The 15,858-nt window shown below is 45.2% G+C and overlaps 1 protein-coding gene across 1 annotated transcript in view; it reads right to left on the bottom strand.

The window, feature by feature from the left end:
- C2H1orf127 (chromosome 2 C1orf127 homolog) overlaps window positions 1–15,858 on the bottom strand; it is a 48,766-nt gene that overhangs the window by 22,291 nt on the left and 10,617 nt on the right. Inside the window, exons 7-11 of the mRNA XM_036743629.1 lie at window positions 12,618–12,656; window positions 10,613–10,750; window positions 8,605–8,689; window positions 5,339–5,535; window positions 3,654–3,777 (exon numbers count right to left, since the gene is read on the bottom strand). Coding sequence (XP_036599524.1) covers window positions 3,654–3,777; window positions 5,339–5,535; window positions 8,605–8,689; window positions 10,613–10,750; window positions 12,618–12,656 — 583 coding nt within the window. The remainder of the gene's footprint in view (window positions 1–3,653; window positions 3,778–5,338; window positions 5,536–8,604; window positions 8,690–10,612; window positions 10,751–12,617; window positions 12,657–15,858) is intronic.

The following is a 15,858-nucleotide window of genomic DNA, read 5'->3' as shown; positions in this document are numbered from 1 at the left end:
CCCATGGTCAAATAGCACATAAGCGTCAAAAGCAGAATTTCAACCCAGATTTCTCCAGACTCAGGGTCCAGCATTCTAAGAGGAGCCTGAGATTCAGAGAGGTTATGTAACTTGCCCACGGTCTCATAGGCAGTAAGTGTAAAAGGCAGGATCTGAACCCAGGTCTCTCCAGACTTGGGGTCCAGTATTCTAAGAGGAGCCCGAGATTCAGAGAGGTTATATAACTTGCCCATGGTCTCATAGGCAGCACGTGTCAAAGGCAGGATCTGAGCCCAGATCTCTGAAACACTCTACCCATTACATCCCACTCGCTCTAGGTGGTAATATTACTTGACTGAAATGAGGAGGATGAGTCTATTTTCCTACATGCTCATTTCAAGGGATGCACAAATCTTTCTAAAGTCTGCTTTGCTCATTGTATTGATTTTGGCATTGCATTCAATACTGGCTGCAAAGCCACAATGAGCATTTTCCCTTTAGTTGGGGGAGAAATGCCAAATCATTCTTGAGCTTCTATTTTCTAGGAAGGAAAAAAAACCCCACTGTGAGTCCAGTGCTTTTTGAACTAACACCAATCTTACAGGGAAGTGTAAAAAAGAGCCAAAGTGGAGCTCTTAAAATGTGTCAAGTTACAAGAGAAATCTTTCCATTTGGGGCGGGGTTTTAGAACCTCCTCCTAATTCCCTGTCCCCACAGGGCTTTCCTTTTAAAATCTAAATTTGGGGTCTAGATGTGGAAAGCAATTCCCCTTTAATCTTTCAATATGGTTCTGAATATAATTACATTTTTTCTGCAGCACCGAAACATCATATCCTGGTAACCAGGGCATTCCTGTGCCCCAAACATCTGAGTCAAATATCCTTCACGGTCTGCCTTCTATTGAGGACAGTGAGAAGCCAGGAGATGAAAGTGGCCACAGCGTTTGTGAATTAGGTACATTTCCTCCCCGAAGATTTTAATAGGTTTTGCTTCTGGAGGTTTTGCATGTGTTGATACCAGGTTGCTGGGAAGCTGGGTCATGGCAGGGCAAATCCTCTCCCATCCATTCCCTCCTCTACACTTACTGGCGCACTGCTCCAGCTCAGGCCCTCCTCACCTCTCCCCCGGACCCCTGTAGTAGCCACCTCATTGGTCTTCCCATTTCCAGGATCTCCCCTCTCCTACCTATCCTCCAGACTTTTGCCAAAATGATCTTCCAAAACAAGACACAAGTGCCATTCTCCCAGTCAAAATATCTTCAGTGGCTCCCCATTCCCTCTAAACTTGGATAGATAGAGTAGATAGACTAGATAGATAGATAGACAAACAGACATAGATGAATGGATAGATAGACCAACAAATAGTTGGATAGATAGATAGATAGATACATGGATAGACAGATACATGGACAGATAGATGAATAAACAGACACAATAGACAGACAGACAGACAGATAGATGGAGTAGATAGAAGTTAGAGATATATGGAAGAAGAGATAAAGATGGTAGATGATAGAAATAAATGACGTGATAGAAAGATAAATGTAGGAGGGTAGCTAGAAGAGTTAGAGATGATAGAGGTAAAAGATAGAGAGTAGAGTAAGAGATAGCATTGACACATAAAGATAAATGGTAGATGGTAGAAAGATCATGACAAATTTAGAACGGCAAATAGAAGAGTTAGAAAAAGAGATGTCAGAGATAAATGATAGATTGATGGATGGATGATAGAAAGATAGAGACAGGGTAGGGTAGATAGAAGAGGTAGATAGAAATGATAACTGATAGAAAGATAGAGAGATAGAAGAGGGAAGATAGGTAGGTAGATGGTCTATCTATAGATAGACATTGACAGCTATATTTTAAAATAATCCATTTCCTTTGTAATCCTATGTACTTTATTTGTAGCATCACTCTGAGAAAGGGTCAGGAGGCTTCACCAGCATGCCTGGCAGGGTATAAGCCCTAGAAACGCTTCTCCCAGTCAACTTTCCTTCAATGTTCCCCCATGATCTCTGGCATTTGCCTGAGGCATCGACCCATCCCAGTAATCTCCTCGACCGGCCTTTCATTGTGGCCTGTGTCCAGTCTCCCAATTCTCTGTTACCTCTAACCTAGCCCAGCCTTTCAGTGTCTGTTACCCCCAATCACCAGGCTATTTCCCACCCTTAATTCCATCTAGACCCCATTCTCCCTTTGCCACATGGTTCAGGCCTCTGGTGTTCACCTAGGGCACCCAGTCCTTCTCTGTTACTTCCCAGTCACCCCACACTACTTAGCCCCTCCAAGATCCTTCCCACAGTCTTTCTGTATATAAGGTCCATCTTGCCCCCCATTAAATTGCTCAGATTCAATTTGGCCCACTTGTGAATACAAGTGTCACAAATGCTCAGATTCGTCAAGAGTAGCCAATGCTCAGATTCTTAAAATTTGGCCACTAGCGCAGATTTTTAGAATCACGCCCACCCTGACTGGTGTTCTAATAAACTTTGTCTTCGGCTGAAAAAAGGCTTGGGTTGAATTCATTCAATGCAGGACCCACATGTCACTATTTTAGGTTCCCAGCACCCCTAAACCTCAACATGCCCCCAGGATCCATGACACAGAGAAAGTTCAGAATCCTTGATCTAAAATAAGATAAAAAACCCTCAGCCTGGCATTGACAGTCCCCACAATCTGGCTCCAATTCACTTTTCCATACTTATTTCATGGTATTTCCCTTCATGTCCTCTGCATTCATGCCAAACCGGCCTGCCAGCTATTTCCCAAACTCCACATTCAAGCTTCATTTCCAAGCCTGGAAAAGCACTCACCTCTGCCTCACAGAATCTGGAAGATCACAGATTTGGAGCTGGAAAGGACTTTAGACTTTATCTAATCCAGACCCCACCCCCCCATTTTAAAGATGAGCAAACAGAAGCCTAGAGAGGTGGTGACTGGCCCAAGGTCACACACCTAATGAGTGGCAGAGGCTCAATTCAGCAAACACTAATTAGGTGCCTACTATGAGACATCACTGTGCTAAGTGCTGGGACAAAGACAAAAATAAACAAGGCATGCCCTGAAGGAGCTTACGTTCTCTGGGAAAGATAAACCTTGGCTACCCCACTAGAAGGAAAGCTCACTACTCTTTTCACCAGCAAGTGAACCAACCTTTTATCAGGCAGGGAACCTGCCCCGCAGGAAAGGAAGTCTCCCAGACACCATGTCCTGGCTGAAAGGAAATTCTGAGAATCCTTCATTTCCTTCAAAGTACAGTTCAAGTGCTTTCTCCTCTTCTAGGTCTTTTTTAGTTCTCCCCAAGTGTTAATTCTCTCTCTCTCTCTCTCTCTCTCTCTCTCTCTCTCTCTCTCTCTCTCTCTCTTTCTCTGTCTCTCTGTCTCTCTGTCTCTCTGTCTCTCTGTCTCTGTCTCTCTCTCTCTCTCTCCTCTCTTTGTCTCCCTCAACTACTTGAACACATTTTCTGTTACTTTGTAGATACTCATCTTGACTAATCTAAGCATAGGTTGTATCTACCCCAAATGAGTGGAAGCTCCCTGAGGGCAAGGACTATTTTGTTTTTGCCTTTGTATCCCCATCACTTCGGACAATATTTGGCATACAGTAAGTGCTGGATCAATGTTGAATTGAAGTGGTCTCAGAGGTCCTGTGCAAAGAGCATTAGTGGCATCTTACCAGCACAACGGAAAAAATTCTCCACTGTCCAGCAGATTGGACGAGGCACTTCCGCAAACTCCAGGCTGAGGTCTATCCTATAAAATGATTGCATCCCAGGGACTCCTTGGGCTTCCTGGCATTGCTAAAGGGACAGGAGGTGTCGTCCATCACATGGTGGCATTTTAAGGTTTGCAAAGCATTTTACAAATGTTATCTGATTGGATTCTCACAACAACCCTAGGAGGGGGGTGCTGTTACTGTCCCCAGTTTTACAGATAAGGAATCAGAGTGTGACAGATACCTTCCCCCGGGTCACACAGATAGGAAGTGTCTGAGGCTAGATTTGGACTCAAGGTTTCTTTGATGCCAGGTCCATTATTCTATCCACTGTGCCACCTAGCTGCCTAGAGGGATGGAAGGGAGGGAGGAGGTTGGGGAGGAAGCTAAGTGGCCCAGTGGGTGGAGCCCAGGACTTGGAGTCAGGAAAACCTGACTTTAAATCCTGCCATAGACACTTACTAGCTCTAGAATGTGGGCAAATTGTTTTACCTCTCACTACCTCAGTTTGCTTATCTGTAAAATGGGGATGATAATATCACTTACTTTCTAGGGTTGTGAGAATCTGCAAACCTTAAAGCACCACATAACTGCAAGTTATTATTAATAATAATAATTTTAGCATTAAATATCCCTGAACCTCTACCTTCCACCTAGCCATATTCCGAGCTCTAGATCTGAGTTGTGGAATATGCAAAGTATGTCTATCTCTAGCAAAATCTGTGGTTATTCTCTTATTTTTTTAAAAAGGAGCTTCTTGAGGAAAAGTACTATTTTGGTTTTGTAATCTTCACACTTAGCACATAGCTTTGGACAGAGTTTGTAATACTATATGTGGAGAACTCAAATAAAAGGCAGCTAGGTGGCTCGGTAGATAGAGTGCTGGGCCTAGTGTCCATGGGGTTTTCTTGGCAAAGATACCAGAGTGCTTTGTCATTTCCTCCTCCAGTTCATTTTATAAATGAGGAATCTAAGGCAAACAGGGTTAAGTGACTAGCACAGGGTCACAAAGCTAGAAAGTGTCTGAAGCAGAATTTGAACTCAGGTCTTCTTGACTCTAGACCTAGTACTCTATACACTGTGCCCATATAGTGTGTGTGTGTGTGTGTGTGTGTGTGTATGTGTGAGTGTGTGTCTCCTATGTATCTATGAGACTTAACGAGAAAGGTTAAAAGCCACACAGGTTACTAAGTAAAAAAACTGAAGTGTGCTCCTAGTTAGATTCTCTGAGTCCAATTCCAGTGTTCTTTCAATTATACTTTGCTGCCTTGTTTAGATGAATGAATGAGTGAATGAGTGAGTGAGTGAAAAACATTTTTAAGTGCTTACCAGATGTCAAGCACTGTACTTGGTGTATTTGTGGAAGAGCGAGCCCCTGGTGTATGTGGTATATGTTTTATTGCTACTTTTCTTATTATACTATTTCAATAAACACCCTTGCTTTAAGCTAATTGTGTCATTTGGCTGACTGTTAAGAGAAAACACATTGGTGGGGGCTCATGGTCTATAGTTTTAGGGAGGCAGTTCTAGGGCGATCATTCTCCAAAAAGTCTGTCCTGTGAGTTGGGCGGGAATACATTGTGGGATAAGTAGCAAAAGCTAGCTTGAAAATTTCTAAGCTAGAGCTGGGGTTCTCTTTGACTCACCTGGCTCTGGAGCACATCTCTGGGTGGGATGCTGACCACAACAAAGTCTCTGTTTTCAGTCACCATGAAGCTGTTTGACTGGCTGACTCTGAGATCTCTCAGGGTCAGCACTTCTGTGTATCTGGCTCCTCTTTTCACTAGCCCCAGTCCCTGTTTGGGGATTTGAACCAAGATTTCTGGGCCTGGCTGAGACAAGACTGTGACCGAAAAAGACAGTGAAGCATAATCAAGGGTAAACTCCCACAGCTGAATAAAGCCACCCTGCCACTAGCATCTTAATTGACAGCCCAAGCTTCTGGCTGGGCCAGCACACCTTCCTGGGGAGAATTCTGAGACTGCTTTGTGCTCTCTTATAATTAGCCTGTGCTGAACTAGGCTGAACCAATACTTAAGAGATGAAGGTCACCCTTATTCAACGGGTCCCATGTGGAACTTATGTAAACAGATAAAGTTTGCTGATGTTGCATTCAGGGCAAAGTTGTCAAATAGGCGAGGTCTTCTGCCAGGTTTTCTACCATCTCCTACCTCCTATCAAATACTGCTCTCAAGGAAAGGATCAGGTCACCCTCATTAGCACTTTCCAGAGGATTTTGAATGAGAGACCTGGGTTCGAATCTCAGATCTGCCACCTGAATTCATAGACTTTAGAAGTCATTTCACAGATGGAGAAACTGAGGCCCTATGAGGGGAAGTCAAGTCAAGTCAAGAAGCATTTATTAATGTAAATACACACAGGAGAGTTAAGATTTGGATCTAGGACTGCTGGCAAGGACAAGACAGAGGAGGCATGATTCTTTGGTAGTTTGCCTAAAGAAGATCTGGGAGTGCTAGTGGACTACATGCTCAACAGGGATTAACAGTGTGCCATGGCAGTCAAGAAATGTAATGCCATCAGCTCTTACATTGCATTAAGAAAGGCAGAGAGAAGGAAATAAGCATTTTATGGCACCTACTATGCACCGGGTACTTTTACAAATATTATTTCATTTGATTCTCACAAACAACCCTGCAAGGTTATCTCCATTTTGCAGTCAAGGAAACTGAGGCAGACAGAGGTTAAGTGACTTGCCTAGGGCCATACAGCTGGGAAGCATCTGAGTCTGGATTTGGATTCAGGTCTGCCTAACTTCAATTTCAGCATTCTGTGCACTGTGGCAAGTCTCTGATGGCAAAGACAGTAAGTATCTTTTCCACCATACCATGCTGCCTTCCATGATCAATGTGAACAAACAAGCAAACTTTCTAACCCTGATAGCTATCCAAGAGTGGCTGACTGGAGAGGTAGTGAGTTCCCCATCACTGAAGGTCTTCAAATAAAGGCTAGATGACCCCTTGCCAGGACAGTTGTAGAGGGGATTTTTTTCCCAGTATGTGTTGGACTCAATGACCTCTGGGTGTTCTTGACTCAGAGACTCTGGAATTCCTAACCCTAGATCCAGTGCTCACTCCATGCCCAGAAGTATCTACATTTCAAGCCTGATGTTTCATTTCTCACTGCAAGCCTGTGCCTTTTGTTAAAGGCGTCATTGAACAAAACTGGGAGTGGTTGGGGCCACAGGGAAAAACTTGAAGTCATGCCACTTGTGGTTACCCACATCCACCTCCCCAGGACTTATAAGATCATAGATCTAAAGTGAGAAAAGACCTTAAAGATGACCAAATCCAACTTCTCACATTACAGATGTGGAAACTGAGGTCCATAGAAGCTAAGTGACTCAGTCACTCAGGTAGTAAGTAGCAGAGTTTGGAATTGGACCCAGGTCTTGAATCAACCCAATTTGACTTAAATTAAAAAAAAAAATTATTAAGACTCTACTATGTGTCAACCACTGTGCAAAGCTGTGGAAATATTCAACGTGTCCAAAATTGAACTCACTCTCTTTCTCCCCAAACCCTCCCCATTCCATCTCATATGGTCAAGAGCAGCACCACCCTCCCAGTCACCCAGGCTCCCAGGCTAGGCGTCATCCTTGGCTCCTCTCTCTCACTCTCGTATCCAATCCCTTGCCAAATCCTGTCCATTCTACCTTCATGATATCTCTCATATATAGCCCCTTCTCTTTTCTAACACAGCCCCTGCCCTGGTGTTGCTCCCCATCTCCTACTTAGATTGTGGAAATGACAGGCTGCTTGGCCTCTCTGCCTCAAATCTCTCCCCATTCCAGTCAATCCTCCATCCAGCTGTCAAACTGATTTTCCTAAAGGTCTGACAACGTCACCCCCCATTCAATCAACTTCAATGACTCCCTGTTGCCTCCAGGATCAAATGGCAAACCTTCTGTCGGGCTCTTAAAGCCCATCCTAACCCTTCCTACTTTCTGGGTCTTCTCCCACCTTCCCCCACACCCCAAGTGCTCTGATCTGGCAACTCTGGCCTCCTTTGTTGTTCCTTGAATAAGGGATCCATCTTCTGACACGAGGGGTTTTCACTGGCTGCCCTCAGGCCTCCTGAGACTCCCTCCCTCCCCATCTCTGCCCCCTCTTTCCCCCCTTTCTTCGAGTCTCAGCTAAAATCCCTCCTTTTTCAAGAGGCCTCTCCCAATCCCCCTTTAGTGTGAATGTCTTCCCTCTGTTGATTATTTCCAACTTATCTTGTATATATCTTGTGTGTACATAGTCGTTTCATGTTGTCTTCTTCATGAGACTCTGAGCTGCTTTGGGAGCAGGTCTGTTCTTTGCCTTTCTTTGTAACTCTAATATCTGGCATACACTAAGTGTTTAATAAATACTTGTTATATTTACTTTGTTGTTTTGTCCAGTTTCAGTCATGTCTGACACTTTGTGACCCCATTTGGGGCTTTCTGGGCAAAGATAATGGAGTAGTTTGCCAGTTCCTTCTCCAGTTCATTTTACTGAGGCAAACAAGGTGAAGTGACTTGTCCAGGGTCATGTAGCTAGTAAGGGCCTGAAGCCAGATTTGAATTCAGGAAGAGGAGTCTTCCTGTCTTCAGATCTGGTGCTCTATCCACTGTGCCATCTAGCTGTGCTTGGATCATACCAGACTGACCAAAGCAGCTGAGAAATGCAGTCTAGACATTTTATCCTGCAGCCCCACCCTACCCTGTATCATCCCTAAAGAGAGATAGGAGCACAAGAATCAGGGATCCATTTTCTGAGACCCTCAGTTTTTTTCTTGAGCTAAGATTGGGCTGTTAGGGAAGGGTGGGAAAAGAAAGGTGCTGATCAGAAGGATTGGGGAAAGGCAGTAAGAAAACCTGGGGATATTGAGAGATCAGAGGGAGCAAGGATTGGGGACAGACCCTTACCCAGGGGACACATCGCTTCCAGGGAATAGGCATAGTATCCACTGACCATCCAGAGGGACAAAAAATCCACACTTGTGTTCAGCACCTGTCAAGTCATAAGAGATTCGTGTCTCTCACGATCTCAAAAAAATCCATCCTTTTCACAAAACTAGCTCAATCCGTAACTATCCCCACATCCTCCAAGTCAAGGTCCCTGGAAGAAGTCCGTCCACATGTCCAGAAACCAGCGTCCATAATTCTTGCTCTGACTTCGCCGGGAGATATTATCTAGCCAGGATATTTATAGCAGGAATATCACTCTAAGCAAATGTCATGTGAGTCGTCTTCCATTACACTGTAACTTTGGGCTATTTCAGGAGATGGTAATTACGCGCCTGCCGCTGTGATCAGGAGGAACGGAATCCGTGATTGCAGCATGCTATCATCTCCCAAGGAGAGGACGATCCAATAATGGGGTCCCCGGTTTCAGATCTGGGCGCCTACATCTGACCAGAACCAGGTCTAGACATTTAAAGCCTTGTAGATCCCAGCATGCAGCATCCCAGCCAGATCTCAGTAGAAAGGGAGTGAGACCACAAGGACAAAATATTAAATTTGGGGTGAGCAACGGGGCTCCAGACTTGGGGTTTCACTTCTTCCACTGCTGCTGCAGCAAACCTTCTCTCTTTAACATCTCAGAGCAGTTGCCTGGGGTGCTGAGAGGACACCTGACTACGTAACTCCAGGGCTCAAGAAGTTTAACTAACTCCTTATTTGCCTCAAGGATAATTTTTTTTAATCACCTATTTGACATTTAAATCCCTTTACAATCTGCCTCCAACCTATTTTTTTTAATCTAACATTACCCCCCCTCCCCTTAAGGCACCCTACTTTTCAGCCAAATTGGTCTACTTGCTGTTAAGTATATAACATCCCATTTCTTTCCTCCATGCCTTTGTATAGGTGGTCCCCCATGCCAGGAATGCCATCCCTCCTCATCTCTGCATCTTGAAATCTTGACCAACTTTCGCAGCTCAGCTGAGAGCCTCCTCCTACCAGGTACATTTCATGATTCCTTCCCGATCCTGTGTTAACGTTTTCTTCCTGACCTAATTTTGCAGTCACTTTGCATATGTTATTTTCTATGTATACATTTTGTACCTGTGCTTCCCTCTCCCCTCCCAGTAGACTGGAGCCCACTTGAAGACAAGGATTAATTTGTTTCCATCTTTGCATCCTCAGATTCTAGCACAAAGCCTTGAAGATTTTGGAAACTCCATAACCGTTGAATTGACAGTTCACATTACGGTATGGATCCGAGGCAGGATTCCAAATGAGGTCTTCCGAGCTCCATGGTCAGCCAGGCTGCCTGTCCTTTCCCCATCCCTGCCTTTTTTGAGGGAGGGAGGGCGGAGAGTAGCTCTGAACCTATGATCTCATCAGCATAGGGAACTTCCGGTGTGGAGATTTACTCCACCTGTGTAATTTAGCATGTGAGAGCATGGAGTTAAATGATTCACCCTGGGACCCACAGCCAGTACTTGTCAAAGGCAGGACTATCAGATTTGGGTGGCTTTGTAAATGGGGCTCCCTTATCTAGCGTCCAGTAGGCACGTAATAAATGTTTGTTGACTGACTGGCTACTTTGTTACAGGGACTATGGTTACAGGGCAGAAGGGGACAATCAGAAAAGAACTCTGATTTTTTTGTTTAAACAGACATTCATAAAATATTTAAGAACCAAAACTCAAAATGCCACATTTCAGAGGCCGTTTTTTCAAAAGTCTCAGGAACAGAGGTTTAGAAAGACTTTGAAGCCATCTAGCACCTCCCCCCCAAACCCATCTTAAAGTTAGAGAAACAGAGCCCCAGAGAATTGAGTGATTTGTCCAAGGTCCTCTGATAATTGTCCAAGGAAGGATTCAAACCCAGGGCCATTAAACCCCAAGCCCAATGTTCTGGCCACCCCCCACCCACACACACTAGAGAAAATAACTTTCATTAAATTATCCTTTTGCTGGTCACTTACCTCCTTCCTTTGCAGAAGCTGCTGCCTTGGGCCCAAGATGGTAATGGTGGTGGTGTTAGTTTCTACATACAACCCCAAAAGACTTGCATCTTCCAGTGAAGCCATCAGTTCTCCTCGGAGAGACAGCAGCCAGGGGCTCTGGACAAACGAGACAAGCTCCCAGAAACCTTTCTCTTATTGGAGGTCCTGACAACTCAGAAGGGTCACTATCCCTGGCAGGAAAGCAGCAGGAAATCTCTACAGAGGAGAGCCTGCTCCTGGATGGGACAGGCTTTGAAGTCACTGCTCTCTGGGCTATGGGGATGGGAAACGGGGTTATGGCAGCAACAAAGGGAGGGGAGGTTCATCAGGAAGACCAACTGAGCAGTGAGAACACACGATTGGCAGGGGGTGGCAAGGAGGAGGAGGCCAGAAATCCCCAGCCCATGTTTTAGGTGAGTTAGGGGTCTATCTTGTTGTGAATCAGCCATGCAGTTCAAGCAGCTTGGACCCCTCAGGGCCACCAAGGCAAAAGGGAACTGAAGGGCAAGAGATGCAGGTTCCCAACAGAAAAGAATCCTTGCAGACTGTACCTTAATAATAATTTATAGTTGACATTTGCATGACCCTTTAAAGCTTGCTCATCATTTGGGCCTCATAAATAACCCTGGGAGCAGGGTTGTTGATTTGGGGGAGAATAAGGTCCCCCAAAGCTGTAATTTCATCCAGGATGAACTGCCTTACGTTACCTGGAATACTGACAAGTTAAATGACTCACCCACAGTCACAAAGACAGTATTTGTCAAAGACAGGCAGGACTTGGGAAGACTTAGGGGAGTCTTTCCCTGTGCTGCTACCATGACCCAGGTCTTCCTGCCTCCAAAACTGGCCCTGAAACTTCTGCCACCCTGTCTCCACAACTCAGTTCTTTGGGATACTGAGATTCAAGGACTTGCCCATGATCAGACAATTATCAGGACCTCAACCTCCCCACTGCATGAATGAAGAAACTGAGGTCCAAGGGAGGCTATGACTTGCCCAAGGTCACATAAGTAATAAGCATGAAAGGTGGGATATAAAGGTCATGCAATGTACTCCAGTGGATTTGGAGACAGGAAGATGTGGGTTTGGATCCTGCCTTACATATTTATTAGCTGTGTGACTCTGGGTAAATCACAAAACTTCAGTCAGCTGAAGTTTTGGTCTTCTGTGAAATGGGGATGACAGTAGTACCTACTTCACAAGAGCACTGTGATTAGCAAGTGAGATAACATGTAAAGCATTTTTAAAACCTTAGCATGATGTCAATGTGAATTCTTGCTGTTAGCACTATCATTTGAATCCAGGTCCTCTGACTCTAAGCCCGCCCCCCCCCTCCACTGGTCAGGGACCGACCTTGCCCCCAGGGTTTTCTTGACTCCAAAGCTGGCCCTGTATCATGCTGACTCTCCTAGGCAGGGGCTACTGATGTCTCCATTTTATAGATAGGATTGACTTGGCCAAGGGCAGGTGGCTAGTGAGTGTCAGAGGTAGGATCTGCATCCAGCTCCCTGATTCCAAGTGCCCCCCTCTATTCACTCTGCCTCCCCTTCTCCCCACCCTTTGCCTTAGGTAGAAGAATCCCAGTGTAGGAAGGGCCAGAAGAGATTCGTCATTCTAACCTCCTACCCAGCCCTGTTCAGGAACCTTGACAGACCTCAGACAACCCTGACAGACTCTTATCTAGCTTCAGTTTGAAGACTTGGAAGTTTTCACCCCTGGCCTGAACCAGCTGTCACAGTCCTTTGATGTCCTTTGGGTGGGCAGAAGGGGAGAAAAGAATTGGCCATTTGTTTACATTCTGTTTCCAGATCATTCTCACAGCTAAGGGGACAAAGAAATGCCCTCAAGACAGACACCAGAGACCAAGGCAGCTAGCTGCCTGGGCATCTTTCTGGCTGGAGAAAGGCACAAAATACCAGGCAGGAAGAGGCCTGCGAGATGTGTTGGCAGAATCCAAGGGGGGAAAAGAGAATGCCTCACCTACCTGTCGGCTGGCATTTCCCTGGGGCATGGGCCGAGAAACCTGCCGAAAGAAGAGGAGCAAACCTTCGTCTCTCCAGTAAGCAGTAAGCAAAGGCAAGTGAGTAAACCGTTTTTTACCTAAACATCTAAAAGCTGGCAATTAGCGCAGCAGGGGGCCAGACAGGAGAGGAAGGTTGCAGCCCAGGATGTTTGCTCATTAAGACAAGAAAGTCATTTATGTTGGGGACCGAAGTGTCAACAGTCTTAGCAATAGACCCAGGGAGATGTCTCTAGCTGCCTGGGCATGTCGGAAGCCTCAGGTGCTCAAGCTGGCTTCACTGGAGGGGAACTGAGGGCCATGGGGGGTGGGGGTGGGGCGGTGGCAGGGATCGAGGAGCAGCCACAGGGATAGTGGTCAGGAGCCTGGGGGGACGTAAGGGGGCGGGGCTGGTGGAAGGACCAAAAGTGGAAGGTAAAAGTTGTAGGTGCCTTATAATCAGGACCAAAAATCTAAGTCGCACCCTTAGGCTCTCCTTTCACTCCTCAAATCTCTCATCCCTAAATACTCCATCGGTTCTTCCTTCTTCCCTTTCCATTTTAGGTCACACTTCCTCTAAGCATTGGTTTTCCCATGGTTTCCATCTCCAACTTCTGTCCCCAATTCTTGAATGTATTCATTCCTTCCCCACCTTCCCCACTTAGAATCAAGTTTCACTCCTTGAGGCCTCCTCCTCTGTGAGGCCTTTCCTGATTTTCCATTCTCCTTTGTGAAATTACAGGGTTGGGAGAGGGATTCCAGGTTTGAGATTTCATCACCACTGTGGTGGTACCCTCTGCTACCTCATGTCAGCGTCAACCTACAACCTAATAATCTTGGAGTTGCTATACATGACATAGAGTTTGTTTTTTTTCTCTGTATTTCTAGAGTATCCCTCCCTGCCCCTCATCAGAATGTAAGCATACAAATACATACAAACCCAAAAGACTTGCATCTTCCAGTGAAGCCATCAGTTCACTTCGGAGAGACAGCAGCCAGGAGCTCTGGACAAATGAGACAAGCTCCCAGAAACCTCTCTCTTATTGGAGGGAGTATTTGGGTTTTGTCTTTGAATCCTTTGCATCTTTGATTCACTTATAACATAAGGAGTTATGAGAGAAAGAGAGAGAGAGAGCGAGAGAGAGAGAGAGAGAGAGAGACAGACAGACAGACAGACAGACGGACAGAGACAGAGAGACAGAGAGAGAGAGAGAGAGAGAGAGAGAGAGAGAGAGAGAGAGAGAGAAGTGACTAGGGACTTGCCCATGGTCCAACAGCTAACATATCACGAGCTCCTAGATCTCAAGCTAAAGAGACCTCAGATTCTAACCAGTCCAATTTCATCATTTGCTATGAAGAAGACACAGTCTAGGGATTTGCCTAAGGTGATGTAAGAAATAGATATTGGGAGCAGCTGGCCCTGGAGTCAAGACGATCAGACTTCAAATCTGGCCTTAGACACTTACTAGCTGAGTGACCCTGGGCAAGTCATTTAACTGTGATGAAAGAAAGAAAGAAAGAAAGAAAGAAAGAAAGAAAGAAAGAAAGAAAGAAAGAAAGAAAGAAAGAAAGAAAGAAAGAAAAGAAAGAAAGAAAGAAAGAAAGAAAGAAAGAAAGAAAGAAAGAAAGAAAGAAAGAAAGAAAGAAAGAAAGAAAGAAAGAAAGAAAGGAAGATGGGAAGGAAGAAAGAAAGAAAAAGAAAGGTGGGGAGAAAGGAAGAAAGAAAAAGGTAGGAAGAAAGAAAGGAAGGAAGGAAGGAAGAAAAAGAAAGGTGGAAAGGAAGGAAGGAAGGAAGGAAGGGATCAAAGGCAGGATTTGTACTAAGGTCCTCTGACTTTAGAGTCAGTGGTTTTTCTACTGTCAAGTTTTTTGGACTCCAAAGCCCATCTAGTCCCAACTTTCTTTTGTAGCTTCCTTTTTTGAGAAAGAAGCCTTCCTCCATGGCCACTACTGCCAGGAACCATAGACCTTCCTTGTGCTCAACTCATGTTGAGCCTCATGTTCTTCCTCAAGTGTCTGAATTTGGAGTCAGGGGACTTTAATTGGAATCCCAGTTCTACTACTTAGTAGCAGCATAACCTTGGGTATATCAATTCCTTTCTCTGGGCCTCAGTTTCCACATCTGTAAAATAAGATTGGCTGGTGTCAAACTCCAATAGAAACTGATCCCTGTAGGCCATATATTCACTTAGAAAACCACAAATTAGCATTATCTATGTTGCCTTGTATTTTTATTTATTTTGTGAAACATTTCCCAATTACATTTTAATCAGGTTCTGGATGCACTCGGCTGTTTTGCAGACTCTTGCAGCAGGCAGGGATGTGAGTTTGGTACCTTTGAGATTACCCTTAAGGTCCCTTTCATTTCCTATTACTTCCTATGATCCCATCCTTGGATGTTTTTCAATAAATTAATCAACAAGCATTTATTACCCGCCAAGCACGTGCCAGGCATTGGGCTGAGCGCTGGGGGGTACAAAGAAATAAATGCAAACAAACTCTTCCCTCAGGGAGCTTACTTTCTCCAGGGGGAGACCACTTGTCTCCAATCTAATCAAGATCTTCCTGGAATCTTCACCCAAGTAGAAAGGTGGGAAAGACTCCACTGGCTGGCGAGTGGATGGAAAGCAAGACGTGGCTAGTATTTTTTAAGCTTCTAAATCCTTGTCTTGACTTATTCCCTGCTTCAAATTGCTTTGCTTTGATTTGGGGGAGGGGGAGGGAAGAGAAGGAAATGAGATTACAGAGCGAGGCTGGATTTTAGGAGGAGGGGAGAGAAATTCTAAATAGGAAGATGGGGAAGGAAGCATTTCTAAAATACCCAGAGACAAACACTCAGGGCTCTTTAAATGTCTGCAGCTGAATCCTTGAGCACAAGGTTATATTTAGGTGCCTGTGGACATTCATTAGAGCCTCTGGGTCCCCTTTGCTGGGAGCAATAGCTAATCAGTACATTGAGTTTAGGGGCACCCCTGGGCACACTTAACCCAGGGCAATGGACAGTTATTGTACTGCACTGCGCGCTGTGCCTGTGGGCACACTTAAGTGAGCTGAGCTCAATAGCTGCTAGCTGGGCACCGGCTCTGTATACACCCCTGGGCACACTGAGCCAGCAGCAGGGGAGAGCCAAGTGCCCACTGCCGCATTTAACCAAGGGCAGTGCTGGCGTAACTGGCTTAATTAAAACTTAATGCAGGTTCAAAGGGCAGCCGAGAAAACGGGTCGC

The sequence above is a fragment of the Trichosurus vulpecula genome, chromosome 2 (genome assembly GCF_011100635.1).
Source record: "Trichosurus vulpecula isolate mTriVul1 chromosome 2, mTriVul1.pri, whole genome shotgun sequence".
Classification (NCBI taxonomy): domain Eukaryota; kingdom Metazoa; phylum Chordata; class Mammalia; order Diprotodontia; family Phalangeridae; genus Trichosurus; species Trichosurus vulpecula.
This window is presented reverse-complemented; position numbering and strand designations above follow the sequence as displayed.